Below are 27,870 nucleotides of genomic sequence, written 5' to 3'. Positions count from 1 at the left end.
CAGGCGAGCCCGGCTGCTAAGCGAGCGTCGGGCGCAGGGTTCCGTGGCCGGGTGGGAGGGCTGGGGTTGCCGGGAGAAGCACTGGGGGAAGGGGAGCAGCCCCGGGGGATGAGGCAAGGCCGGGCCCCGCGGCGGTCTTGCAGATTCTGCGCCAAAAGGCCAAGGGTGGCTGCTGCGAGCGCGTCGCCCCTCCCTTGGGGTGCCCTGCCGCCTCCCGCGCCCCGCCCAACCCGGGCCTTGGGGCGCACCGGGTGCTCCTGGCTCTGGAGGCCCCTCAAAGACCCCCTCCCGCACGCGTGGACCTCTCCAGCCCCTTTCCTGCCCCAGCATCGCCCGGCTCCCTGTACCAGGGCTTCTTCTGGACACACCCGTGACTTCGACTCACTCCTGGGGGACGGGGTCCCGCGTCGCCTTTCTGCAACCCCCGCCCCAACTCCCTGCGGGGAAAGAGGCCCCACTCCCCAGTGCTCCCGAGCCTGAGCTGCCGGGCGCCCCGCCCCCCGCTCGCCCCGCCCCGCCCCGCCCCGCAGGCCCCGCCCGCCGTTGCCCGGGGAACCGCGGATCCCGCAGCTGCAGGAGGCGCCCGGCCCCGCGGAGCAGCTCTAGCCGCCGCCGCCGCTCTTGCAGCTCTCGCCGCCACTGCCACCGTCACCGCGTCCTGGCTCCGGCTCCCGCGCCCTCCCGGCCGGCCATGCAGCCCCGCCGCGCCCAGGCGCCCGGTGCGCAGCTGCTGCCCGCGCTGGCCCTGCTGCTGCTGCTGCTCGGCGCGGGGCCCCGAGGCAGCTCCCTGGCCAGCCCGGTGCCCGCCGCGCCCCTATCCGCGCCCGGGCCATGCGCCGCGCAGCCCTGCCGGAACGGGGGCGTGTGCACCCCGCGCCCTGAGCCAGACCCGCAAAACCCTGCCCCCGCCGGCGAGCCTGGCTACAGCTGCACCTGCCCCGCCGGGACCTCAGGCGCCAACTGCCAGGTGAGTGTAAGCGGCGGGCGCGGTGCGGGGCGCTGGTCCGGGACCAGCAGTCTCTTCCCGCCGGCCCTGCTGCTGCTGCCTGACAGTGGGCATGCCTGACCCAGGCTTTCCCACTTCGGGAAGGCAATGGATCCAGTCTCTTGGCCCGCGTGGACGCGGACACCCGGGCCAACCCTGATTCCCTTACCCACCCTGGTTCCCGGGCGGAGCCAGCGGGGTTCACGGGGTGTGCCGCTCCGGGGCTTGGCGCTCCTCGCGCGGGGCTCCAGACGCTCCGGTTGGCCACCGAGTGGCGCGCCCCTTCCGGCCGGGCCGATCCAAGAACCACTCGAGCGGTGTCCGCCTTGGCAGCGCGGAGGAGCCGGCTCCGAGCGTCCCCGGCGAGGTGTTCAATGTCCAGGTGGTCCACGCTTCCCGTCCCGCTGGACCCTGTGTGTGTAAAGGGTGAGCAGTGTGCGAGTCAAGTGATGGTGGGCCCCGTGCCAGCTGGTGGGGCACTTTCTTCTCTTCCTCCGCCCTTGAGGACTGTGACAAGGCAGCCAGAGGACGAGGAGGGCAGCTGCCTCTCCTCGGCCTGCGACCAGCCCTCTCTAAGCTTAGGAGCAATGCTGGAACAGTCGGAGGCATTCGAGGGGCCATTGTATGTGGGGCTGGCAGGGCCGCCCTTCCTGCCGTACGCTCCACGGGGCGCACGCTTGGGGCTGGCAGCCGGGACGTGAGCAGGGCACCGGGAAGCCGACAGAAAGCGTGGGGCGGTGCGAGGGATGGGACGATGGGATGTAGCCAGCAGCCACCCGTGAATTTGGGGTTTCCAAGAGAATTTGGCAGAAAATAATATCTGGGGCTTTTACAAGTACGTTAAAGCTCGGTGAAACCTATTAACATCAACATTTTCAGTAGGCAATTTGGTAGGACTTTGTGTACAGGTAGAAAATCCCCAAACCTCTATTGCAGGGTAGGGCAAATAATGAATTCATCTGAAATGATTACTTTAAACCACATGAATATGGACGACATTTGGGATCAGATACTATCTTTCTTACATTTAGGATGGAGGAGTTTGTTTCATATAAATTTGATAACAATGATTGAAGAGTTACTTTGAGAATGCTCGAAAAGGTCCTTTCAATGGGGAAAAAGGTTGCCCTTTCAATATGACACGTTTTACGTTTTTTAGAGGTAAATGGGATTGAGAAGCTTGACCTTGACAGTCAGATTTTTTCGCATTTATCTAGAATCTTTTTATTTCCTTTAATAGCAAATTAGCAATTTGAATCTATCTTTTCAACATTGTGCTCTTCCTCTTTGTTTACTGGTTTCAATAAGCTTAGTTCCTTGAAGGGAGGTGATGAGGAGGAGGAAGAATTTGTGTGATGTGAGCATCAGGAGTAGGTTTGGGACATGATAGCTTCTTGGAGGAAATGCCTGTTGGAGCCATTCTAACCGTTAGAACAAAATCTTGCTTTTGCAAAAGTGAAAATAACTGCAAATCAAAAACCAGGGAATGGACTCATGCTCATTTTCCCTGTGGATTGATGATTTATATGACTTTTCCTGAAGAAATGAATTGTCTGAGTATGTCCATCAAACTGCTGTTATATTTACATGTCTGAATTTTATCCTTCAAAGAAATAATTGATTTGGACCCAGGGTTTAGTGGGAATGGATGGGAGAAGGTAGGTTAGAGTGCACATCGATTTACATGAAAAGAAAGACTGGACACTGGGAATTTAACACAACTCTGAGATGGTTTTTGGTGACTCTGAAAATAGATATAAGATACATTCAAGAAAAAGAGCTCTTTGGTGCTCCCTAAAGATGACTAACAGAGAAACGTAAATATTTTGATTTGTCCTAAGTAGTGACTTGGTATATAATATAATTCATTCAGAAGAGTCATGAACTAATACATAACACTGCAGAACCAACTGGTTAAAAATAGTTTCGGGTTTCTTTTGTAGCTCCCATTTGATGTAGGCTTAGCTATGTGAACACCATCCACCTGAGCAGAAGCAATAGGGCATGCCCTGGCATGTGAGTTGAAAAGAGCACTGAAGTTACTGTAATCCTCATAGGAAAGCTTAGTGAACTTGGAACTTGATTGGACTTGGTTACCCAGAAAAGCTTACTGAGATGATTCAGGGCCTTATAATCCATAAAAATGGATTCCTGATGATTTTAATTTAATCGTTCATGATCTCGGAGTAAGACTTGAGACTCATTTTTCATGGGAACGGCAAAGAACACAAAAGACAATTTCAAAAGAGAAGTTAAACCTGGGGTGGTGGGGAGGGGAGGGGAGAGAGGGAGAGAGAAACTACATATACTCAATTACAGATAAGGAAAATGGATCTTAGCCACTGCAGACGATGTGGTTGCTGAAATAGAACCTCGTGCTCACTGGATAAATTGGAAATGGAATTTTACCTGGGTGTAAAGAGGATCTTTTAAACAGAGCATCACTTCTCCTCCTCCAAAGACAATAGTGTTAGCAATGGTAACATTAGAACCTAACCTTGAAGTTTCTTTTTGTGTGTGGAGAAATTTTAAGAAAACCATAAACTACAAATTGGGCTTAAAATGGCTGTCTTTAGGCTTTTTTAAAAAAAGGTTGTCTTTAGCTTTTCTGTGGTTGGCTGATTGAGTTTGCATAAGTCAGTGGGGTCCAGGACATGCTTCTTTTGTCACCTGAGTCACGGGGACTCATAGGATTTGGGAATTGTAGGACGTGTGGATTTGAAGTCAAGCTGAAGTTAAAACTGCTGGGTCTTATTTCCTCATCTTTAACGATGGGATCTATGGGACCTACCTCATAGGATTCCTCGTGAAGACAGTGATTCCATTCCTCGATGTTTGTTTGCAGCTGACAGCTTTAAAGCCTCACTCTCCCTCCTCCTCTTTTATTCCACATCCAAACGAGCTGGTAAGAAAGCCCAGGGGTTCCCTCCTTTGGTGCTGGCGGGAGGCTGAAACCATGTAAACTCCTGCCCTGTGCCGTCCCAGCCCCAACCCCAAAGTGCAGCAAAACCCACCAGCCAGTCTCCTTTCCCTGCACTCAGAAGCCATTTAATCCCATTTGGGAGCTGCCTGCTCTCCCCAGAGAGCCCCATTATGTCAGCAGTAAACCTTTTTATATCGTGTGTGCGCGCGCGCGCACGTGCGCGTGTGTGCGCCATTTTCAGTCTCAGGGTCTACACCAAATTTTGGGTCGGTGTCCATCCTGTCTCTGTGGGATGTTCAAACTAAGGTTCTGAGAAGAATTAAATTAATTAAGTGCTGTTAAATCACTGAGCACCTGTGACATTTCTATAAATGTCACCTCTTCCCTTTCTTTTTAAACTTTCTGCACGTATTTCAAATGCTCATTACCTTAACTAGATAGAACAAGTATCATCATCTCTTTTAGTCAAATGTAGGAAATGAGGCTCATTTTGAATGAGTGACTAATCCAAAGTCACATTTTGATACTGCCCTGAAAGGCCTCTAACACATGCAGACGTCTTAAATCATGAGAAATTCAGCTGATCTTAACACTGTATATGAAAATCTAATTTGTAGATAGATAATGATGATGATGGCAGCTCACCCTCCTTTTAAGCACTTGCCACATGCCAGCACTGTTCCAGCGACTTTGCAGATATAACTTGCTGATCCTTGCAATGTCCTATGAGCTGGGTGCTGTCCCCACCCCTATTTTATAGATGAAGTGCAGAAAAGTGAAGTGACTGTCCCAGTGTTGCACTGCTAGTAAGTATGAGAACTGGAATTTGAGCCAGCCAGGCTGGCTTGATATGAGGCTATAGAATCTAAAGAGTGCCTAGATGAAAATCCAGCCCTGGACCTGTCATAGTTACAATAGGGAGCAAGAGCTGTAACCTCCTTGAGTTTTATCAGTAAAAGGGGGATGAAGTCATTTCCGAGTCCCCTCTTGCTCTCAGTGAGCTTGTACAAGTGTGCTCAGCTGGAATAAAAAGGCAGAGAGGTGATAAAGGCACAGATTCTCCTTATACCACATGTTAACCAGGAACCTTCACCGTAGAGTTAGAATTCTGGGTCCTGGCCGAAGTTCTTTTTACCATGGTGGCAAGCAAATGGGCACTACATAAAAAAATGTTTCCGATAGGTTTGAAGAAACTTCAACTGATTAGAAATGGAGGCTGCTCTTGCTTGTTCTGATTCATTTGGGGAAGCAGGCAGGTATCAGAGGTGGCAGTGGCTGGGCCAATTTTTCTTTTGTGGTGAGTGGTACAGAAACTCCTATTGGGCTGTCCACCAAAGAAGGGGCTATTTAAATTTGTATTACTTTGTTTTGTAAAGCTTATTTGATTTTCATAAAATAATTCTTTGCCTAATATTCAAGCAGTCAGATACCTGTTTGTGTTTTCATTACATGTTCCCTAAGGATCTTATCCTTCAGGATTATAATAACAATATGTTAATTTCTGCACTTGGAGTAAAAAGGGGACAGGTATGGCTGCTTTTCATACAAGTTAATTTTACTTATTAAACTGATTTTATAATCCTTTCTTCTGATTAACCATGCTAACTTGAAGCAATGGTCTGCTTCAGAGGAACCTATTTTTGATTGAGGTTTGCTAACAAACAGAAACAAAAGAATTTCTAGTTCTTTGCATTGCATCGGTCTTTGTTACTGGACTTTACACACACACAGACACACCCCCACACAAACACACACAAACTCACATTGTAGTATGTACAAAATGTTGAATAGTAGCTGAGATGTAGAGAGACGTTGCTTCTTTCTCTGGCTTTTCTATGAACTTCTTGTGACCTTGGGATAATTATTGAACATCCTTGAACCTCAATGTTCATGTCTCTAAAATGGACTAACAATGCTTATCTTATTTTCTTTATAGAAATGACGTAACTCACAAATAAGAATGTAGTAAAGTTCTTTTTAAAAGTGTAAAGAAGTATGCAAGAATGAAGTTTAAAACATTTTGAAAAAAGGTAATATGTTGTGCAAATAAAAGATATGCTAAGCAAAGGATTGTATTTTTCCCCATATAAAATGATTATATTAGTTTATTCAGTGTGTTTGATTGTCCTTCTTCAATGAACGGACACAACTTTTTCTCTCTACTAGGAAGAATTATGTTATGACATGTTTTGAAAATGAAAATTTAATTGTATTAAGCTTTTTATAAATGTGTACTTTTTATTCTGAAATAAATGATTTCTTAGAAAATTCTCAGTGACTTGAAGTTTTCTTTTGAAATGAAAGAACAAAAATTTGTCAAAATTTCTGTAAGAATTTTAAGAAAAGCAGGAAACTTGATGTTTTCTTGGTGTCATTAAAGCAGAATGATTTGCCTATTTTGTGCATTGCATTCTTGGTGCATTCTTAGGAGGCATCACTCTTCTCGGCTTGGCCACCTCACAAAAACGTGTTCCTGTCTTTAGCTTCTTTGCTTAAGCTTCTCATGTGATATGGTACCATTAAAAATGGTTTTGTTTATGCCCTCATTTGATAAGCATCAAACAAGAAAGAAAATCTAGTCTGAAGCTGAAGGGTGTTTGAGTCAGAAAGCTGAATGCCGGGGTTGTATTTTTAGCTATCCTTATCAATTCAGTAGGCAGCTGTGGTCAGAGCTGCTTAACCCAGAGGCAGTGACTGCAGAATCCTGCCCCCACCAAACAGAAAACTCGACAATGTGGCAAAGCTTTGCAGACAGAATTTCTTTATATTTACCCCTTCCTCTGATTCCCCCACATTAGTGCTCAACCCTGGCAGTGTATTAAACTGATCTGGCAGCTTGAACAAAAATGAGTGGGTCCTATGGTTCCCCTGTCCCCCAGATTCTGATTTAATTGGCCTAGGGTGGGGCCTGGCACTGGTAATTTTTAAATGCTCCCCAGGTGATTCTACTGTATGAATAGGGTTGAGAGGCTCCTGCTAGACTCTTATCATCTTCCTTCATAGCCTGCTTAGCATATAGCATGTGGCAGAGAAAAATGACAGTTGCACCTGCTCTTGGTCACTCCTACTTGAAGGACAACCAGGTTCACAGCCTGGAAACTCCTGGTCCACACCCTCCTCAAATGGTATAGATTTTGTATCTCAAAGTGAACTTAGAATGGAAAGGGTCCAAGCGTGGGAGTCAGGTCCGGGTTAGAATCTGGCTCTGAGTGTCCTTGGGTAAGTGACTCCTTTCTCTGAGGCCCAAGGCTCCTCTCCCTTCTCCCTTTTCCTCTTCTTCTCTTCCATCCCTCTTGATGGCTACCTCTAGCCCAGGCTCTAGGTAGGGCCCTGGGACTGACAGAAAGAGTACAGTCATTGTCTTCAAATTGCTTGAATCTCTAGAGTCTTCCTGGATGGATCTGAACTTTTCCTTTTACATCAGCCCTTGGCCAACATGTCTGGACACCATAGTTATAGTTTATTTCCAGGGAAGTGTGTGAGGCAGGGAAAAGAAATACTAACTGGAGGGGTTTTGGGTGTGGGTGAGCATCTTGACTGAGTTACTACAGGCTTATTAGCTTTCCTAAACCCTGTTTCCTCAATTGCTGACAGGATGGTTGGAAAGATGAAAGTGAATAATCAGGTCTCTGGCACAGAACTGGCCCTCTATTAACACAAACTGCTATTTTGATAAAAGTGAATATGAGTCCCCATCTTATGGCTAAGGAAACCTACCTGGGGTCCTATAGCTTGGTGACAGAGTTGGGGATCTGAGTCCAGGCACGGTGGCTTCGAGTATGGGGTTATTGCTCTTATCGCACTGCTGTGCCTCAGACTGCTCCATGGTTTTTAACTTTCAAAGGGAGCACCAGAGGGAAAAGGGAACCAGAGGGTTGCGGTTCCATTCTGGCAGTTTTAGTTTCTGTATGGAGGCTTTGGGTTTGTGTAATGTTATTTCTTTCTTAAAGAGAAAAGAAAAGGCGTAGGGCTTTTGAAAAACAGGATTTGAGAAATGAAATCACTGTACTTGAAAGAAAGGCGCTTGGAAATAGAAACGTGTCTGCTATCTTTTGCTCATAGTTCCTGAAAGCAAGCAGGTCCTTTAGAATTTCAACACTGGTACTTATCTGGTCCTTGTAGTTGATGTAAAGGAGCATTTGTAATTACGTTTTGGGTTTCAGAGGCAGATTAAAACTCCTTTATGGAAGACAGTCTGTGGTGGAAGAAATCACAAGAGAAGAAAAGTATCTAGTCCTTCTTTTCCATGAGACGGCTGAAGCACAGAGTCTGTAGCAGTGGGCTGGTGGAGGCTGAGTGGAGGACGGCTGAATTACCATTACTCCTAGTATCCCACCGCATTGAAGTCAGATTTCTGCAATATGTCATTTGGAGCAAAATCCTGTGGTTAATTTTCAAGCACAATAGAATGTATTCGGATAGGACAAAAAGTTAAATATGTCCTAGGTATATTACTTTAGAATGGGAAAATGCAGTACAGGAACAATGAAAAGAACACCAAAATCTTTAACTTCAAATTGACTAGCTCTATTGCTTCTTCCACGAAGGATTCCCAGACTCTTTTCATTTTATGACTGTTTTTAAAATTAAGGTATAATTTACATACAGTAGAATTCACTCTTCTTGGCATTCATTTCTATGCATTTTGACATACAGGTGTATAACACCACCACAATCATCCCTATACATTTCCTCATGCCCCGTTGTAGTAAACCTCTCCCCAGCCCCAGTCCCTGTCAGCCACTGGTCTGATTTCCATCACTATAGTTTTGCATTTTCTAGAACGTCATACGTGTGCATTTTCCACTGAACATAATGCTTTTGAGATTGATCCATGTGGTTTCATGAATCAATTGCTTGTTTCTTATTATCGCTGAATAGTATCCATTGTATGGCTAGACGACAATTTGTCCTTTCACTAACTGATGACATTTGGTTTGTTTCCAGTGTTTGGTGATTATGAATAAAGTTTCTGTAAGTGTTCACATACAGGTCTTTAAGTGGACATGTTTTCATTTCTCTTGAGTAAATAACTAGGATTTCCTGGGATTGCTGGGTCATGTGGTAAGTGTGTGTTAAACTTTAGAAGATGCTGCTGAAGTGTTTTCCAGAAGAGGTGTACCATTGCATTCCCATCAGCAATAAATGAGGGTTCCAGTTGCTTGCATCCTTGTCAGTTCTTGGTATATCATTGGTGATTTAGGTTTTAGCTATTCTAATAAGTGTGCAGTGGTATCACATTGTGGTTTTAATTTGCATTTTTATAATGATTAATGATGTTGAACATCTTTTCATATGCTATTTGCTATCCATGCCTCTTCTTTGATGAAATGTCTATCCAAATGAGTTCTGAGGTTGTTTTTCCAAATTTCTGATTCAAATTCAAATCCCTTACTTGATACGCGATTTGCAAATATTTTCTCCCTATCTGTGTCTTCTCCTTTTCCTTCTTTTCTTTTTCTTTCTCTCTTTCTCTTTTCTTTTCTTTCTTTCTTTCTTTTTTTTTTGAGACAGGGTCTCACTCTGTCACCCAGGCTGGAGTGCAGTGGTGCAATCTCATGATCTCAGCTCCTTGCTACCTCTGCCTGCCAGGCTCAAGCAATCCACCCACCTCAGCCTCCTGAGTAGCTGGGACTACAGGCATGTGCCACCACACTCAACTAATTTTTAAAATTTTTAATAGAGATGGGGTTTCACCATGTTGCCCAGGCTGGTCTCAAATTCCTGGGTTCAAGCAATCTGCCCACCTTGGCCTCTCAAAGTGCTAGGACTACATGTCAGCCACCGTGCCCAGCCCTTCCTTTTCTTAACAAGGTCTTTCAAAGGAAAGATTTTAAAGACCAATGAAGTCTAATTGGTCAATTTTTTTCTTTTATGGTTTGTAGTTTTTGTGTTCTATCTGAGAGATCTTTGGCTAACCCAAGGCCACAAAAATCTCTTCCTGTTTTGTCAAGTATCATTTAAGGTTTGACATTAAAGTCTTTGACCCATTTTAAGATAGTCTCTTTATACGTGGTGCAACGTATGGGTAGTTTTTTTGTTTTTTTGTTTTTTGTTTTTTTTGCTTATGAATGTCTAATAGTTTCAGAAACATTTGTTGAAAAGACTGTCTATCTCCACTGAATTATTTTGGTACATTTGTTTAAAATCATTTGACCAAACGTGTGGGTCTATTTCTGGACTCTTTATTTTATTACATTTATGTCTCTTTTTGCCAATTCTACACTGTCTTGAGACTACTGTAGTTATAGTAAGTCCTAAAATCAGGTTGAGTCCTGTAAATATGTTCCCCCCACTTCTCCCCACCACCTGCCAAATTATTTTGGCTACTCTAGAGCCTTTGGAACTTGCTTTTTACAATAGCATAGGTGTGGAGCTAGAGAAATGCTGTTCTCCCAGGCACATATTGAGATGACAAGAATCCTCCAAAACAGGGTAAAATTTTACACTGAGGTAGAACCAGGATTCTTAACCTGGGATCTGTGGATGGTTTCAAGGGGGTGTGGACATTCACATACTCTTTTTTTTTTTTTTTTTTTTTTAATCATCATCATCATCATCATCATCATTTTTGGTGACAGAGTCTTACTCTGTTGCCCAGGCTGGAGTGCAGTGACATGATCATGGTTCACTGTAGCCTCAACCTCTATGGCTCAAGTGATCCTCCTGCCTCAGCCTCTTGAGTAGCTGGGACGATAGGCATGCACCACCATGCTCGGCTAATTTTTAAATAGTTTCGTAGAGGTAAGGTTTCACCATGTTGCCCAGGCTGTTCTCGAACTCCTGGGCTCAAGGGATCCTCCCACCTTGACCTCCCAAAGTGCTGGGATTACAGGCATGAGCCACTGTGCCCAGCCCATCGTCATCTATTTATTTATTGCTAACATGAATTCAAACAAGTATGCAGTTTACCAGAACAGAGCAGGAAATCAAGGCATGATTGCCATCATCAAATCTTAATCTTCAGAGAACATTTCCATGATGTTGGCCTGAAGACACTCAGATTCTATCAGTTTTTCCAGGGTTCCATGTTTAAGTATTGCAGCTCCTTTCAAGTTTTCCTGAAGTCATTATTTGGATCTTTCCAATAAGGCTTTTTTCCTACTTGGCAGTAAATGAATGCACATTCTTCCCAAACATGCCTCAGCCCCTCTCTACAACTGGTTTGGCCCGCGTGCCATTGGGGCTATATCTGTTACCTCCGATGTCCTTGGAACTGGCAAAGAAGGCCAAAATGGTCATGTGATTTTGCTGTTTCATAGTCTGGTTGAACTCCTCAAAGTCCAACATGCTCACCTCCTCATAGCTGGCCATCCGTGGACTGCAGGAGGAGTCTGTGGGTCCAACCATTGTGGGGCGGGACTCACGTGGGTCCCACATACCTTGAGATGCCAAATTTTGTATGTAGATATTCTCCTGGGGAATGACTCAAAAGTTTCAGAAGATTCTTTAAGACCTTCCCTACCTGTAAAAGAACCACTGGAGTGGAGGAAGAAGCAGCTGGTTGAATACATGGGACTTCTGGGCATGGTCTAAGGCATAGACCAGGAGCTAGCCTGGGACCTCAAAGTACCCCAAAGTAGGATGCTCAGGCACCATACAGATGCACAGTTAAATTGGAATTTCAGATAAACAATGAACATTCTTTTTTGTATAAGTGTGTCCCAAATATTGTACATCATTTATCTGAAATTCAAATTTAAGTGGGAATCTTGTATTTTTAATTAGCTAAATATGGCAACCTTACCCCAAAGGCCTAATTCCTGCTCCAATTCCCAGTTTTTTTCTGAAAAGTTTGTCAATAGCACTTTAAATTCTTGTCAAATAATTATAGGAGGAAAATTTTGCTAATTTTATATATTTCAAATATGAAATCAGCTCATAGTTTTGCATCTTCATGGTCCTTTTAAGGATAACCGTCCAACTGCTAAGGCATTATAATCCCATGGAAATGTGTAAAAGTCCTGTTGGTAACCTTCCCTTTCCTTTCCTTTACCTCTCCTGCCAATCTCATCCCTCTGCATTAATCGCGGTTTCCATTTTGCTGTGTAGTTTTACATTTTCTTCTTGGTATGTATAAGCACATGTGAAGCTTATGTAAATTCTTTTATATGCATGCAAACTATTTTATATAAAAACTAACTCAACCTATACATAATGTTCTGCAACGTTTTCCTTAATCTATTTTGAGCATCTTACCGTATCTTAAAACAGAAAGCAGACCCATTCTTTTTGATGGTTGACTAGTATTCCGTTGTGTGATTATTTACATATTCAGTCCTTACTAAAGCACATGATTTCCAGTTTTTAAATAATGTTGCAAAAAATTAGCTGAGCATGGCGGCACACAGCTATAATCCCAGCTACTTGGGAAGCTGAGGCGGGAGAATCACTTGAACCTGGGAGGCAGAGATTGCAGTGGGCCGAGATCATGCCACTGCACTCTGACCTGGATAACAGAGTGAGATGCTGTCTCAAATAAATTAAAAAAAAAAAAAGTTGCACTGACCCCTGTACACACACACACACACACATAATGACATATATTTATATACATTAAGCATTCTAATAAATACTGCTAAGTTGCCATCCGAAAAGGTTGGAGAATTTTGCAAATTTACTAACAGGATATGAGAATGTCTACTAGCCCCCATTTTTTGTGTGTGTCAACTGATAGGTAAAACATGATATTTAATTGATTTTCTTTGTGTTAAAAAATTATGAATGTCCCTCATTCATTATGAATGAATTATGAATGAGGGACGTTCATAATTTTTTAATGAATTGCTGACTTTTTAAATGAATTGCCTGTTCTTATTTTTGTCTAATTTTCTTTTGGGTTGTACTTTTTCCCGCCACTGATTTGTAATGGCTCATTGTTAATGAAGGAAATTAAATTAGCCCTTTGTCCTTTGTGTTGTAAATCTCTTTTTTCTGTGTATCATTTTTCATTTGACTTTGCTTATTCTCCTTGTCTTGCTCTTCAGAAGCTTACAATCTTTGGTTCTTACTTAGCCAAATTCATCAGTGGGGAAACTGATAAAGTTTAATTAGAAGTCTATGCTTTATCCTGTTACCATGCTGTATAATATGTTGAAAATTAGCAGATTCAAGTCAAGAATTTGCTTTTGAAAATTCTATTTTGTCCAAGATTTGTATCGATAAGGTTGATTCTATTATCTCTTTAGAATGTACAGTTAAAACTGGGCGTAGTGACTCATGCTTGTAATCCCAAGCACTTTGGGAAGCTGGGGCAGGCGGATCGCTTGAGCCTAGGAGTTTGAGATCAGCCTGGGCAACATGGCAAAACCCCATCTCTACTAAAAATACAAAAATTAGCCGGGTTTGGCAGTGCACGCCTATAGTCCCAGCTACTTGGGAGGCTGAAGTGGGAGAATCACTTGAACCCAGGAGGAAGAGGTTGCAGTGAGCTGAAATCCAGCCATTGCATTCCAGCCTAAGTGACAGAGCAAGAGCTCTGTCAAAAAAAAAAAAGTGCAATTAAATATAACTTCAATTTATGCCTATTTTAAGAAGGGTTGGCATAGATTTTCTAAATCATATTGAAATATTTTTAATTTTTCTTGACTTATTATTGAGGCTCGAACACTGCGACCATTTTATCAAGATTCCTTCTTTGTTTTTTTTTTTAAAAAGAACTACTCAGCACACTTTTAATAATTGTCATGTGTTCCTCAGTATTTTATTAAAATAAGTTAATTTTAATGGCATTATTGCATAATAGAGTATTTCTTAGAAGTTCTTGACGGTGTAATGGTCTGATTTCAAACAATGTTCTTCATCCAGGCTTGAGCAGAAAGACTTGGACTAATATTCAGCAAAATGCAAATTTCCCTTATGCTTTACTCTCCGTATTATATTTTTAGCTCCTTTCCCCTTGAGAACAGCCTTATTTCTCCTGACCAGGAGTTTTTGTGACCCTCTATCTTCACTTTTACTCTTTAAAATTGGCCATTGGTCTTTTTGGTTGTGCAAAATGGAATTCTTTTATTTCTGTAGAAAAGCCCCATAATGAGAGAGATAATAGGAAAAACAGAGAAATGAGAACTAATATTAGTGTTTCTATGAGGCCCCAAATAAACCTTCAGCTGGAGAGAAGTGAATTCCATTGTATTATTATTTTTCTGTTTTACCAAGGGAGAGTAGGATGTGGGAGGGTGGAAATTTTGGAGCTACACACTGACTAAAGGGAAAGTCAGCTTGCTTTTTGTCTCCTAAGGAAAATAAATTGTTATCGTAATGTTCAAACTCAACAGTGTGATGCCAAAAACTGATGCTGACACCTTTTTAAAAATCCCAAGTCGATTTTATGCAAGGTTTTTCTTGCTTCCCTTGCTTTCAATGGACCCTACAGATGTTTTATATGCTCAGAAGAGCACATAAATGCAAGTAGAGCCTGTGGGAATTTAGGCAAAGTCAAGAGCTTTTTCTCCTAACGTAGATCTTTCCTGGTAGTATGTGAGTATGCTTTTGATTGTTTTTTCCCTTCTCCTGTACATTTGGAAAAATGATTGACTCACAAATGTTGTCCAGGAAACAGAGACCAGCAGGGTACAAGGCTGTTGACAGAGGCCATTCAGTTGATCTCCTTGCCTCTCTTTGCCCTTCCACTTTTTTTCTTTTATTGTTTTCTTTTAGAGACAGAGTCTTGCTCTGTCACCCAGGCTGGAGTACAGTGGCAGTGAGGTGCAATCACAGCTTACTGCAACCTTAAACTCCTGGACTCAAGCGTTCCTCCCACCTCAGTCTCCCGAGTAGCTGGGACTACAGGCACGTGCCATCACACTTGGCTAATTCATTTTTTATTTTTGTAGAGAAGGGGGTCCTTCTAGGTTGCCCAGGCCTCTATGTTGCTGGTCTTGAACTCCTGGTCCCAAGCAGTCCCCTTGCCTTGGCCTCCCAAAGTGTTAGGATTATAGGCGTGAACCAGTGTGCCCAGTCCTGCTCTTCTACTTCTACATGCGTGCCTTGAAAACTCCTTTCGCAGTTGGAGGCCGGTCTTCTTTCCCAGAAAAGGGAGTCTATTTCCTGTTAGGGCTCACCTGTACACCTGCTTCCTTCATGGGTTCTTCTGATGCAGGGCTGCTTGCCTCTTGGTGTAAACTCCTAATGAGAAACCTGGGAAGAAGCATGCTTCCCGGGAGAGTTCTCGTATTCTATTCTTAGGCCTCTGACCACAGTCCTTTAGAAAGACACTTCCTCAAAAAATTAGCCGGGCGCGGTGGCGGGCGCCTGTGGTCCCAGCTACTTGGGAGGCTGAGGCAGGAGAATGGCGTGAACCTGGGGAGCAGAGCTTGCAGTGAGCCGAGATCGTGCCTCTGCACTCCAGCCCGGTGACAGGGCGAGACTCCGTCTCAAAAAAAAAAAAAAAAAAAAAAAAAAAAAAAAAAAAAAAAAGAAAAAGGAAGGAAGACGCTTCCTGCATAGAAAGGAACATCAATGAAGTTTGTCTGTATTGAAGTAGACAGATAATAAAGAGTCTTGAAACGTCTTCTGGTTTCTTATCATCCCATATCGCCGATTCTCTGTATCATAAACCATCCCAGGTATATCTGTGGAATCTGTTTTGTCTTAAAACATTTTATTGAAGTAAAGGTCACATAATATGAAAGTCACCATTTTAAAGGGAACATTTTAGAGGCATTTCATATGTTCATAATCTAGTTCCAAAATGTGTTTGCGTTTGCCATCCCCAAAGGAAACACTGTATCCGTGAAACGGTTACTCCCCATTCCTCCCTCCTTCCAGTCACTGGCAACCACCAATCTGCATTCTGTCTCTGTGGATTTACTTATTCTTCATATTTCATAGAAATGGGATAATCCAGTATGTGACTCTTTGTGTCTGGCATCTTTCACTTAATATAATGTTTTTGAGATTCATCCACGTTGCAGCATTTATCCATACTTCATTGCTTTTTTATGGCTGAATACTATTTCACTGTTCATATATACCACATTTTGTTTATCCATTCATCTATTGATGGACATTTGAGTTGTTCCCACCCTTTGTCTATTGTGAATAGTGCTGTTATGAACGTGCCTGTACAAGTGTGTGTTTGAGTCTCGGTCTTTAATTCTTTTGAGTATATACTTAAGAGTGGAATGACTGGGTTATATGGTAATTCCATATTTAAATTTTTGAAGAACTATCAGATGGTTTTCCATCTGTGTTATCTTCTTACACAACCTGAGCCCCAGGATCCCCCCCCGAATGGTTACTTGCAGCCACTCCTTGCATACCAGACTGATGTCTTCTTGCTACTGTCATTACCTGAGTGATAGCATCCCAGAAGCTCCATTCCAGCCCTGATTTGAGGTCCCAGCTCCCCGGAACACTCTGCTGTCTCAAATCCCTGGTCTCTTCATGTAAGGCTCAGCCTCCTGTGCTTCCCTCCCAAGAAAGCCTGTGAATTGGGAAGCTTTTGTTCTCTGACTCAGCCTAAGCCATGAATGCTGCCCCTCCACTCCAGTAAGTCATGCCTCATGCTAACTCTTGTGGTCTGCTGAGCTCCTTTGGGAGAAGCAGAGAGCTTACTGGGGCACTTGAGCCACTGGGAATAAGTGGCCCTAGATGTCATTCATCCAATTGCCTCATTCCACTGAAGAGGAAACTGAGGCCAGAAAGTTGAAAAAATAATTATGCAAGGCCCTCCAGATTATATGCAGCAGCACAGGGTTTGAGAAAGGTCTTTGGTAGTTGGCCAGTTTCCTTCTCCTAGGACCTGGCACCCCTCAGGCACATTCAATACGTCATGCAGAGAAACAGAGCCTCCCCATCAGTCATCGTGGGTTGTAATACTATCCCAGTCAACTAGTTTGTTAAGGAACTAGCTCATGTGGGTTGACCTAGAGCACTTATGTTGCTGTTTTTTTAATGAGTTCAGTATAAATGAGAAATCTGAGTGGGCTGGGAGTGGGACCCCCGTGCTTGATGAGCCAAAGCAGGGCTAAAAGACTGTGGATCACTTGTTGCTCAGCAACCACTGCCAGGATTCTTGGTTTCCATAAACCAAGCCTTGTTAATTTCCCAGGGATTAGGATTTGGGCAGTGAGGTTTAGTAATGAGGTTTAGAAAGGAGTGCAAACTGGGCGTTTTATCGGCTCAATTTGGCTCCTAATGCACAGATCTCTCCCATCCTCAGCAACAAACAAACAAACAAACCAATCTCCATCAGGGAACAGTTCTGCCAACTCTGGACAGTTTGAGGCCCAGAGAAGCTCATAAACAATTTTATCCTCAGGTCAAGGTCTCAGCATGACCCTCAGCTTACTATCCATCCTCCGTTCCCAGAACTTGGGGTCTTCCAGGCCTGCCCTACTCACAGTCTGACACTAATGAGTTTGGCTTTATGGAATATTGGGAAAGAGGTAGAGTTCTTTGTTTTTCAATGCGATCTGGAAGTCACTCTTCCACTGGTCATTTCTGAGTACTGATTACAACAGCAATGCATTTCATAAATGTTTAGAGTAGGGAGGGATTCTAGAAATTGTATTGGCCAGTTCACTAATTCTGCAGAAGAAAAGGAAGGTGAAAGAGATGACTGTCTGAGTCAGGATTAGACTTTGCTGACTGTCCACCCAGGGCTCTCTCCACCAAAGCATTTATGTCCAGACATTCCAAACACTGAAGACCATCCTGTGGGGGCAGGCCTGGGTGGGGACTTATAATAAATAAGTTCTTATGGACATTCAGATTCGAATTAAATGTTCAGTTACTTACATGAAGGGCTACGTGCTAGGTTCCTTTCCCTATATTATGTGCTTTAATCCTCACGTTTCTTTGGAGGAGGCATTTCCCCCACTTGATAGATGATGAGACTATATATTAGTCCATTCTCATGCTGCTAATAAAGACATACCTGAGACTGAGTAATTTATAAAGGAAAGATGTTTAATTGACACCCATTTCAGCATGGCTGGGGGGGCCTCAGGAAGTTTACAATCATGGTGAAAGGGGAAGCAAACATGCCCTTCTTCACATGGTGGCATCAAGGAGAAGTACTGAGCAAAAGGGGGAAAAGCCCCTTATAAAACCATCAGATCTTGTGAGAACTCACTCACTATCATGAAAACAGCAGCATGGGGGTCCCTCCCACAACATGTGGTGATTATGGTAACTACAATTCAAGATGAGATTTGGGTCGGGGCCCAGCCAAACCATATCATTCCACCCCTAGCCCCTCCCAAATCTCATGTCCTCACATTCAAAACACAATCATGCCTTCCCAAGAGTCCCTGGAAATCTTAACAAATTCTAGCTTTAACCCAAAAGTCCAAGTCCAAAGTCTCATCTGAGACAAGGCAAGTTCCTTCTGCCCATAAGCCTGTAAAATCAAAAGCAAGTTAGTTACTTCTTAGATACAATGGGGGTACAGGCATTGGGTAAATACACCTGTTCCAAATGGGAGAAATTGACCAAAACAAAGGGGCTACATGTCCCATCCAAGTCTAAAATCCAATAGGGCAATCATTAAACCTTAAAGTTCCAAAATGATCTCCTTTGACTCTGGGTCTCAAATCCAGGTCATGCTGATGCAAGAAGTGGGCTTCCATGGCCTTGGGCAGCTCTGACCCTGTGGCTTTGCAGGGTATGGCCCCTGCTTCCGTCTGCTTTCACAGGTTGTCATTGAGTCTCTATGGTTTTTCCAGGCATGTGGTACAAGCTGTTAGTGGGTCTACCATTCTGGGGTCTGGAGGACAGTGACTATCTTCTCACAGCTCCACTAGGCAGCTCCCCAGTGGGGACTCTGTGCAGGGACTCTGACCCCACATTTCCCTTCTGCACTGCCCTAGCAGAAGTTCTCCATGAGGGCGCTGCCCCTGCAGCAAACTTCTGCCTGGACATCCAGGCATTTCCATACATCCTCTGAAATGTAGGTGGAGGTTCCCAAACCTCAATTCTTTAATTCTGTGCACCCACAGGCTCAACACCACATGTAAGCCACCAAGGCTTGGGGCTTGCACCCTCTGAAGCAATGACCTGAGCTGTATATCTGCCCCTTTTAGCCATGGCTAGAGCTAAAGCAGCTGGGACACAAGGCACCATGTCCCAAGGCTGCAAAGAGCAGGGTGGCCCTGGATCTGGCCCACAAAACCATTTTTCCCTCCTAGGCCTCCAGGCCTGTGATAGGAGGGGCTGCTGTGAAGGTCTCTGACATGCCCTGGAGACATTTTTCCCATTGTTTTGGTGATTAACATTTGGCTCCTTGTTACTTATGCAAATTTCTGCAGCAGGCTTGAATGTCTCCCTAGAAAATTGGTTTTTCTTTTCTATTGAATCATCAGGCTGCAAATTTTCTAAACTGTTATGCTCTGCTTCCTCTTGAACCCTTTGCTGCTTAGAAATTTCTTTCTCCAGATACCCTGAATCATCTCTCTCAGGTTCAAAGTTCCTCAGATCTCTGGGGCAGGGGCAAAATGCTGCCAGTCACTTTGCATAGCAAGAGTGACCTTTACTCCAGTTTCTGACAAGTTCCCCATCTCCTTCTGAGACCACCTTAGCCTGGACTTCATTGTCCATGTCACTATTAGCATTTTAGTCAAAGCCACTCAACAAGTCCCTAGGGAGTTCCCAACTTACCCACATTTTTCTGTCTTCTTCTGAGCCCTCCAAATGGTTCCAACCTCTGCCTGTTACCCAGTTCCAAAGTTGCTTTCACATTTTTGGGTATCTCTATAGCAGCACTCCACTCTCTCTGGTACCAATTTACTATATTAGTTTAACATAGTCTTCACTGCTAATAAAGACATACCTGAGGTTAGGTAATTTATAAAGGAAAGAGGTTTAATTAGCTCACAGTTTTGCAGGGCTGGAGAGGGCTCAGGAAACTTACAATCATGATGGAAGGGGAAGCAAATGCATCCTTCTTTACATGGTGGCATCAAGGAGGAATGCCAAGCAGAAGGGGGAAAAGTTGGAAAAGTCACTCGTAAAACCATCAGAACTTGTGAGAAGTCACTCACTATCATGAGAACAGCACTATGGGGGTAACTGCCCCCATGATTCAGTTACTTCCCATTGGGTCCCTCCCACGACATGTGGGGATTATGGGAACTACAATTCAAGATGAGATTTGGGTGGGGACACAGCTGAACCATATCTGGCTGGAATGCACAGAGGTTCTTGGTGACTTGCCCAAGACATATAGCAGTGCATTGTCTACAAATGTGGGGCTTTCTTATATTTTTTATATTCTAAAATATAAATTATATATATTATATTACATATAATTATTTCTTATAACAGCTATCTGCTCATACTTACATAAGAAAAATACTTTATATAAAATGCTGATCAAAATTCTCAAATACATTCCATTCAGATTAAAACTATGTGGAATGAATTGAAATGGTGGAATATATATATATAATATATATATTTTTGTTATACTTTAAGTTCTAGGGTACATGTGCACAACATGCAGGTTTGTTACATATGTATACATGTGCCATGTTGGTGTGCCACACCCATTAACTCATCATTTACATTAGGTATATCTCCTAATGCTATCCCTCCTCCCTCACCCCACCCCACAACAGGCTTTTGTGTGTCATATTCCCCATCCTGTGTCCAAGTGTTCTCATTGTTCAATTCCCACCTATGAGTGAGCACATGCAGTGTTTTGTTTTCTGTCCTTGCAATAGTTTGCTCAGAATGATGGTTGCCAGCTTCATCCATGTCCCTACAAAGGACACGAACTCATCCTTTCTTATGTCTGCATAGTATTCCATGGTATATATATGCTGCATTTTCTTAATCCAGTCTATCACTGATGGACATTTGGGTTGGTTCCAAGTCTTTGCTATTGTGAATAGTGCCACAGTAAACATATGTGTGCATGTGTCTTTATAGCAGCATGACTTATAATCCTTTGGGTATATACCCAGTAATGGGATGGCTGGGTCAAATGGTATTTCTAGTTCTAGATCCTTGAGGAATTGCCACACTGTCTTCCAAAATGACTGAACTAGTTTACAGTTCCACCAACAGTGTAAAAGTGTTCCTATTTCTCCACATCCTCTCCAGCAGCTGTTGTTTCCTGACTTTTTAATGATTGCCATTCTAACTGGTGTGAGATGGTATCTCATTGTGGTTTTGATTTGCATTTCTCTGATGGCCAGTGATGATGAGCATTGTTTCATGTGTCTGTTGGCTGCATACATGTCTTCTTTAGAGAAGTGTCTGTTCATATCCTTTGCCCACTTTTTGATGGGGTTGTTTTTTTTTTCTTGTAAATTTGATTGAGTTCTCTGTAGATTCTGGATATTAGCCCTTTGTCAGATGAGTAGATTGCCAAAATTTTCTCCCATTCTGTAGGTTGCCTGTGTTAGTTTCTTTTGCTGAACAGAAGCTCTTTAGTTTAATTAGATCCTACTTGTCAACTTTGGCTTTTGTTGCCATTGCTTTTGGTGTTTTAGACATGAAGTCCTTGCCCATGCCTATGGCCTGAAGGTTATTGCGTAGGTTTTCTTCTAGGGTTTTTATGGTTTTAGGTCTAACATTTATGTCTCGAATCCATCTTGAATTAATTTTCAGGTAAGGTGTAAGGAAGGGATCCAATTTCAGCTTTCTACATATGGCTAGCCAATTTTCCCAGCACCATTTATTAAATGGGAAATCCTTTCCCCATTGCTTGTTTTTGTCAGGTTTGTCAAAGATCAGATGGCTGTAGATGTGTGGTATTATTTCTGAGGGCTCTGTTCTGTTCCATTGGTCTATATCTCTGTTTTGGTACCAGGACCATGCTGTTTTGGTTACTGTAGCCTTGTAGTATAGTTTGAAGTCAGGTAGCATGATGCCTCCAGCTTTGTTCTTTTGACTTAGGATTGTCTTGGCGATGTGGGCTCTTTTTTGGTTCCATATGAACTTTTAAGTAGTTTTTTCTAATTCTGTGAAGAAAGTCATTGGTAGCTTGATGGGGATGGCATTGAATCTATAAATTACCTTGGGCAGTATGGCCATTTTCACAATATTGATCTTCCTATCCATGAGCATGGTATGTTCTTCCATTTGTTTGTGTCCTCTTTTATTTCACTGAGCAGTGGTTTGTAGTTCTCCTTGAAGAGATCCTTTACATCTGTTGTAAGTTGGATTCCTAGGTATTTTATTCTCTTTGAAGCTATTGTGAATGGGAGTTCATTCATGATTTGGCTCTCTGTTTGTCTGTTACTGGTGTATAAGAATGCTTTTGATTTTTGCACATTGATTTTGTATCCTGAGACTTTGCTGAAGTTGCTTATCAGCTTAGGGAGATTTTGGGCTGAGACAATGGGGTTTTCTAAATATACAATCATGTCATCTGCAAACAGGGACAATTTGACTTCTTCTTTTCCTAACTGAATCCCCTTGATTTCTTTCTCTTGCCTGATTGCCCTAGCCAGAACTTCCACCACTATGTTGAATAGGAGTGGTGAGAGAGGGCATCCCTGTCTTGTTTTAGTGATTTTCTTAGTCCTGAGTTCTAGTTTGATTGCACTGTGGTCTGAGAGACAGTTTGTTATAATTTCTGTTCTTTTACATTTGCTGAGGAGTGCTTTACTTTCAACTATGTGGTCAATTTTGGAGTGTGATGTGGTGCTGAGAAGGATGTATATTCTCTTGATTTGGGGTGGAGAGTTCTGTAGATATTTATTAGGTCCGCTTGGTGCAGAGCTGAGTTCAATTCCTGGATATCCTTGTTAACTTTCTGTCTCGTTGATCTGTCTAATGTTGACTGTGGGGTGTTGAAGTCTCCCATTATTATTTTGTGGGAGTCTAAGTGTCTTTGTAAGTCTCTAAGGACTTGCTTTATGAATCTGTGTGCTCCTATATTGGGTACATATATATTTAGGATAGTTAGCTCTTCTTGTTGAATTGATCCCTTTACCATTATGTAATGGCCTTCTTTGTCTCTTTTGATCTTTGTTGCTTTAAAGTCTATTTTATCAGAGACTAGGATTGCAACCCCTGCCTTTTTTTGTTTTCCATTTGCTTGGTAGATGTTCCTCCATCCCTTTATTTTGAGCCTATGTGTGTCTCTGCATGTGAGATGGGTCTCCTGAATACAGCACACTGATGGGTCTTGACTCTTTATCCAATTTGCCAGTCTGTGTCTTTTAATTGGAGCATTTAGCCCATTTATATTTAAGGTTAATATTGTTATGCGTGAATTTGATCCTGTCATTATGATGTTAGCTGGTTATTTTGCTTGTTAGTTGATGCAGTTTCTTCCTAGCATTGATGATCTTTACATTTTGGCATGTTTCTGCAGTGGCTGGTACCAGTTGTTCCTTTCCATGTTTAGTGCTTCCTTCAGGAGCTCTTGTAGGGCAGGCCTGGTGGTGACAAAATCTCTCAACATTTGCTTGTCTCTAAAGGATTTTATTTCTCCTTCACTTATGAAGCTTAGTTTGGCTGGGTATGAAATTATGCATTGAAAATTATTTTCTTTAAGATTGTTGAATATTGGCCGCCACTCTCTTGTGGCTTGTAGAGTTTCTGCCAAGAGATCCGCTGTTAGTCTCATATGCTTCCCTTTGTGGGTAACCCGACCTTTCTCTCTGACTGCTGTTAACATTTTTTCCTTCATTTCAGCTTTGGTGAATCTGACAACTATGTGTCTTGGAGTTGCTCTTCTTGAGGAGTATCTTCGTGGTCTCTGTATTTCCCGAATTTGAATGTTGGCCTGCCTTGCTAGGTTGGGGATAATATCCTGTAGAGTGTTTTCCAACTTGGTTCCATTCTCCCCGTCACTTTCAGGTACACCAATCAGACATAGATTTGGTCTTTTCACATAGTCCCATATTTCTTGGAGGCTTTGTTCATTTCTTTTTACTCTTTTTTCTCTAAACTTCTCTTCTCGCTTCATTTCATCCATTTCATCTTCAATCACTGATACCCTTTCTTCCAGTTGATCGAATTGGTTACTGAAGCTTGTGCCTTCGTCATGTAGTTCTTGTGCCATGGTTTTCAGCTCCATCAGGTCATTTAAGGACTTCTCTGCATTGGTTATTCTAGTTAGCCATTCATCTAATCTTTTTTCAAGGTTTTTAGCTTCTTTGTAATGGGGTCGATCTTCCTCCTTCAGCTTGGAGAAGTTTGATCGTCTGAAGCCTTCTTCTTTCAACTCATCAAAGTCATTCTCTGTCCAGCTTTGTTCTGTTGCTGGCAAGGAGCTGCATTCCTTTGGAGGGGGAGAGGCGCTCTGATTTTTAGAATTTTCAGCTTTTCTGCTCCATTTTTTCCCCATCTTTGTGGTTTTATCTTCCTTTGGTCTTTGATGATGATGATGTACAGATGGGGTTTTGGTGTGGATGTCCTTTCTGTTTGTTAGTTTTCCTTCTAACAGTCAGGACCCTCAGCTGCAGGTCTGTTGGAGTTTGCTGGAGATCTACTCCAGACCCTGTTTGCCTGGGTATCAGCAGCGGAGGCTGCAGAACAGCAAATATTGCTGAACAGCAAATGTTGCTGCCTGATCGTTCCTCTGGAACTTTGTCTCAGAGGGGTACCTGGCCTTGTGAGATGTCAGTCTGCCCTAACTGGGGGTGCCTCCCGGTTAGGCTACTCAGGAGTCAGGGACCCACTTGAGGAGGCAGTCTGTCCATTCTCAGATCTCAAACTCCATGCTGGTAGAACCACTACTCTCTTCAAAGCTGTCAGACAGGGGCATTGAAATCTGCAGAGGTTTCTGCTGCCTTTTGTTTGGCTATACCCTGCCCCCAGTGGTGGAGTCTACAGAGGCAGGCAGGCCTCCTTGCACTGTGGTGGGCTCCACCCAGTTCAAGCTTCCTGGCTGCTTTGTTTACCTACTCAAGCCTCAGCAATGGTGGGTGCCCCTTCCCCAGTCTTGCTGCCGCCTTGCAGTTAGATCTCAGACTGCTGTGCTAACAGTGAGTGTGGCTCCGTGGGCATGGGACCCTCTGAGCCAGGCATGGGATATACTCTCCTGATGAGCTGTTTGCTAAGACCCTTGAAAAAGTGCAGTATTAGGGTGGAAGTGACCCAGTTTTCCAGGTGCTGTCCGTGACGGCTTTCCTTGGCTAGGAAAGGGAATTCCCTGACCCCTTGCACTTCCCAGGTGAGGTGATGCCTCGCCCTGCTTTGGCTCTCCCTTGGTGGGCTGCACCCACTGTCCTACACCCACTGTCCGGCACGCCCCAGTGAGATGAACCTGGTACCTCAGTTGGAAATGCAGAAATCACCTGTCTTCTGCGTCACTCACGCTGGGAGCTGTAAACTGGAGCTGTTCCTATTCGGCCATCTTGGGCCAGACTCCTCTTGACTTGAAATGGTGGAATATTAACTGTAATCATTGCATCGTTTTATTTTTTGGCAAGTAAGACATCTTAGATGTGCAGGCCATTGTTCTAAGATGAACCCAAAAAACCATTTTTATTTAGATCAGAAGCAGGTTTTTTGCATGGCTTAATGCTTTTGCCTAATACTTTCAGAAAGAACTGCTCATTAAAAGTACAGTTTTATAATTTAACTTACAGAAAATCTCTAAAGATAAAATCTTAGAACTAATAGTTCTAAGATTTACAAACATGTATACACACAAACACAAACACGTGTGAGGATTACAACCCCATTACTCTGCTCTGTTTTTCCATAATGTTTGTCACTTTCTAACTCCTTTGTAACTTATTTTTCATTGGGTCCATCATTTACAGTCTGTCTGTCTCTTGCTGGAACTTAATCTCCACAAGGGCAGAGATTTTTTTTTCCCACAGGTATAAGCCCTTGAAACAGTGCCTTAACGTAGTTGATAACATCATATTAGTGTTTTTTGAGTGAATGAGTGAGTAGTCCCAGAGTGATGGAGCTGGAAGGGAGATTGGGTGCATTCAGTGTAGCAACGTCACTCAATTCAACAATAATGTTTTATCAAACGCTAGTTCCATTCAGATCCTGGCATTGGGCATAGCAAGGTGAAGTAAATGTTTTCTTTGCACACTGGTGTTACTAAGTAGATGGGAAAACATGCTCAAGAAAGTTAAGTGACTTTTTCAAAGCTACCAGGATTGTAGAAGAGCAAAAACCTTTGTCATTCTTTGGGACTCTGAAGTTGATCCCTGCAAGACATATTTTGCTTTACAGGCAAAAGAAGAAAAAACAGTCTGCCTCTCTCCATGAGTGGCTCTCAACCCAGGCCACATATTAGACCCTCTAGGTGAGTTTTAAAAATGCAAATCCCTGGGCATTACTCACACATATTACATCAGAATCTTTGGGAGTGGTGTCTGAGCAGAGTATTAACAAAAGGAAACCCTCAAGTGGTTCTAAAGGGCAGCTACGCCTACAGACTACTAGGGGTTAATCATTCAAAAGATTTACTCGTGAATATTCTGAGACTACAGTGACCCACAGAAGGGAAATAATTGCAGCTTTCCAATATGATTACTCAAATTACACTTGCCAAAGCTTGCTGCATGTAGGAATCCTGCGTTTGAACAGAAGAATGAACTTTGGAGTGGTATCAGTCTTGGGTGCTAGGTTGCTATGCTAGAGAGAGTTCTAGATGGGGCATCCAGAGGCCAAACTCTATCATAGCTCACAGCAAAACCCTGGGCAAACCACCTAACATTTTCGAAACTTAATTATGTCAGCTCTATGATGGAGGGCTGGATTTCACATTCTCTGAGGTTGCTTTGAAGACTATGATTATCATAATGGTGGGAGTGCTTATGTTTTTTTCCTTGCAGCCAGAGAGAGCCATTGTTGGTATCTGCCCCTCCCCACTCCCCAGCATCCCCTGATTAAAGGGAATGTGCCTGTGTGTGGATACACTGTCAGAATGCAGGAAGCGCCAAGGGATTTTCACACTGGTAGGTGGTGGTATTTCCCTTTCATCCAATCTGAGTTAAACATATTATTTTTTCTGACTTGATGTCCTGCCAGGTTACATCTCCAGTGCTTTCTAGTATGCCGGTATGAATGCTCTCATCTCACTTCTTTTCTCTTGGCTAGAATAAATTGTGTGCAGAAACACATTTTAAAATGGTTTTAAACTTTGCATGTTTAAATGAATTTTAACAAGAGAAATATGTCTAAACTTTTGCATCATTAGGAAGTCATGGCTCTACCAAAGCCACCTGCTTAGCAGCTTTGGGAGGAATCAGCTAACTCCCTGTGTTCAAGAAGACACCTTTAACCCAGGGCCAAGCAGAGGAGTGGCCATCAGGGTGGAAAAACAGGACTATAGGTACCATAGGTGAAAAGTATAGGCATTCAACTTGGATTATGGAGTTCATTTAATTGTAATTTTAAGTTCCGGGTACATGTGCAGGATGTGCAGGTTTGTTACATAGGTAAACATGTGCCATGGTGGTTTGCTGCACCTATCAGCCAATCCCCTAGGTATTAAGCCCCGTATGCATTAGCTCTTTATCCTGAGGCTCTCCCTCCCCCAACTCCACTCCATGACAGGCCCCCGTGTGTGTTGTTCCCCTCCCTGGTTCCATATGTTCTTATTTTTCAGCTCCCACTAATAAGCGAGAACATGCTGCGTTTGGTTTTCTGTTCCTGTGTTCGTTTGCTAAGGATGATGGTTTCCAGCTCCATCCATGTCCCTGAAAAGGACATGATCTCATTCCTTTTTATGGCTGCATAATATTCCATGGTGTATATGTACCATATTTTCTTTATCCAGTCTATGGTTGATGGGCATTTGGGCTGATTCCATGTCTTTGCTATTGTCAATAGAATTTATTTTAAATATGTGCTCAAGTGACGTACACTTTCCTGTGTGTCCGAGGAACCAGTCTTATGCATTAAATCTTCATACATGCTATTAAAGGTCCTAGTGTTGGAAACATGGTATTTCACGAAGGGTTCACCCTGCTGCCTAGAGGGCCAAGATCTTGAAAAAATCAACCCACTATCTAGTGGCATCTTCCACAAACTACGGACGTGGGATCCCAGGAACCCACAGATGGTTCCAAGAGGATGTATCTGGGTG

At 43.2% G+C, this 27,870-nt stretch overlaps 1 protein-coding gene across 1 annotated transcript in view; it reads left to right on the top strand.

Moving 5' to 3' along the window:
* The first annotated feature begins 581 nt into the window (after positions 1-581).
* The window catches only part of DNER (delta/notch like EGF repeat containing), a 355,480-nt gene continuing 328,191 nt past the window's right edge, over positions 582-27,870 (top strand). Inside the window, exon 1 of the mRNA XM_007966532.3 lies at positions 582-967. Coding sequence (XP_007964723.3) covers positions 692-967 — 276 coding nt within the window. The 5' untranslated portion in view covers positions 582-691. The remainder of the gene's footprint in view (positions 968-27,870) is intronic.

Source organism: Chlorocebus sabaeus, chromosome 10, assembly GCF_047675955.1.
Source record: "Chlorocebus sabaeus isolate Y175 chromosome 10, mChlSab1.0.hap1, whole genome shotgun sequence".
In the NCBI taxonomy this organism is placed as follows: domain Eukaryota; kingdom Metazoa; phylum Chordata; class Mammalia; order Primates; family Cercopithecidae; genus Chlorocebus; species Chlorocebus sabaeus.
This window is presented reverse-complemented; position numbering and strand designations above follow the sequence as displayed.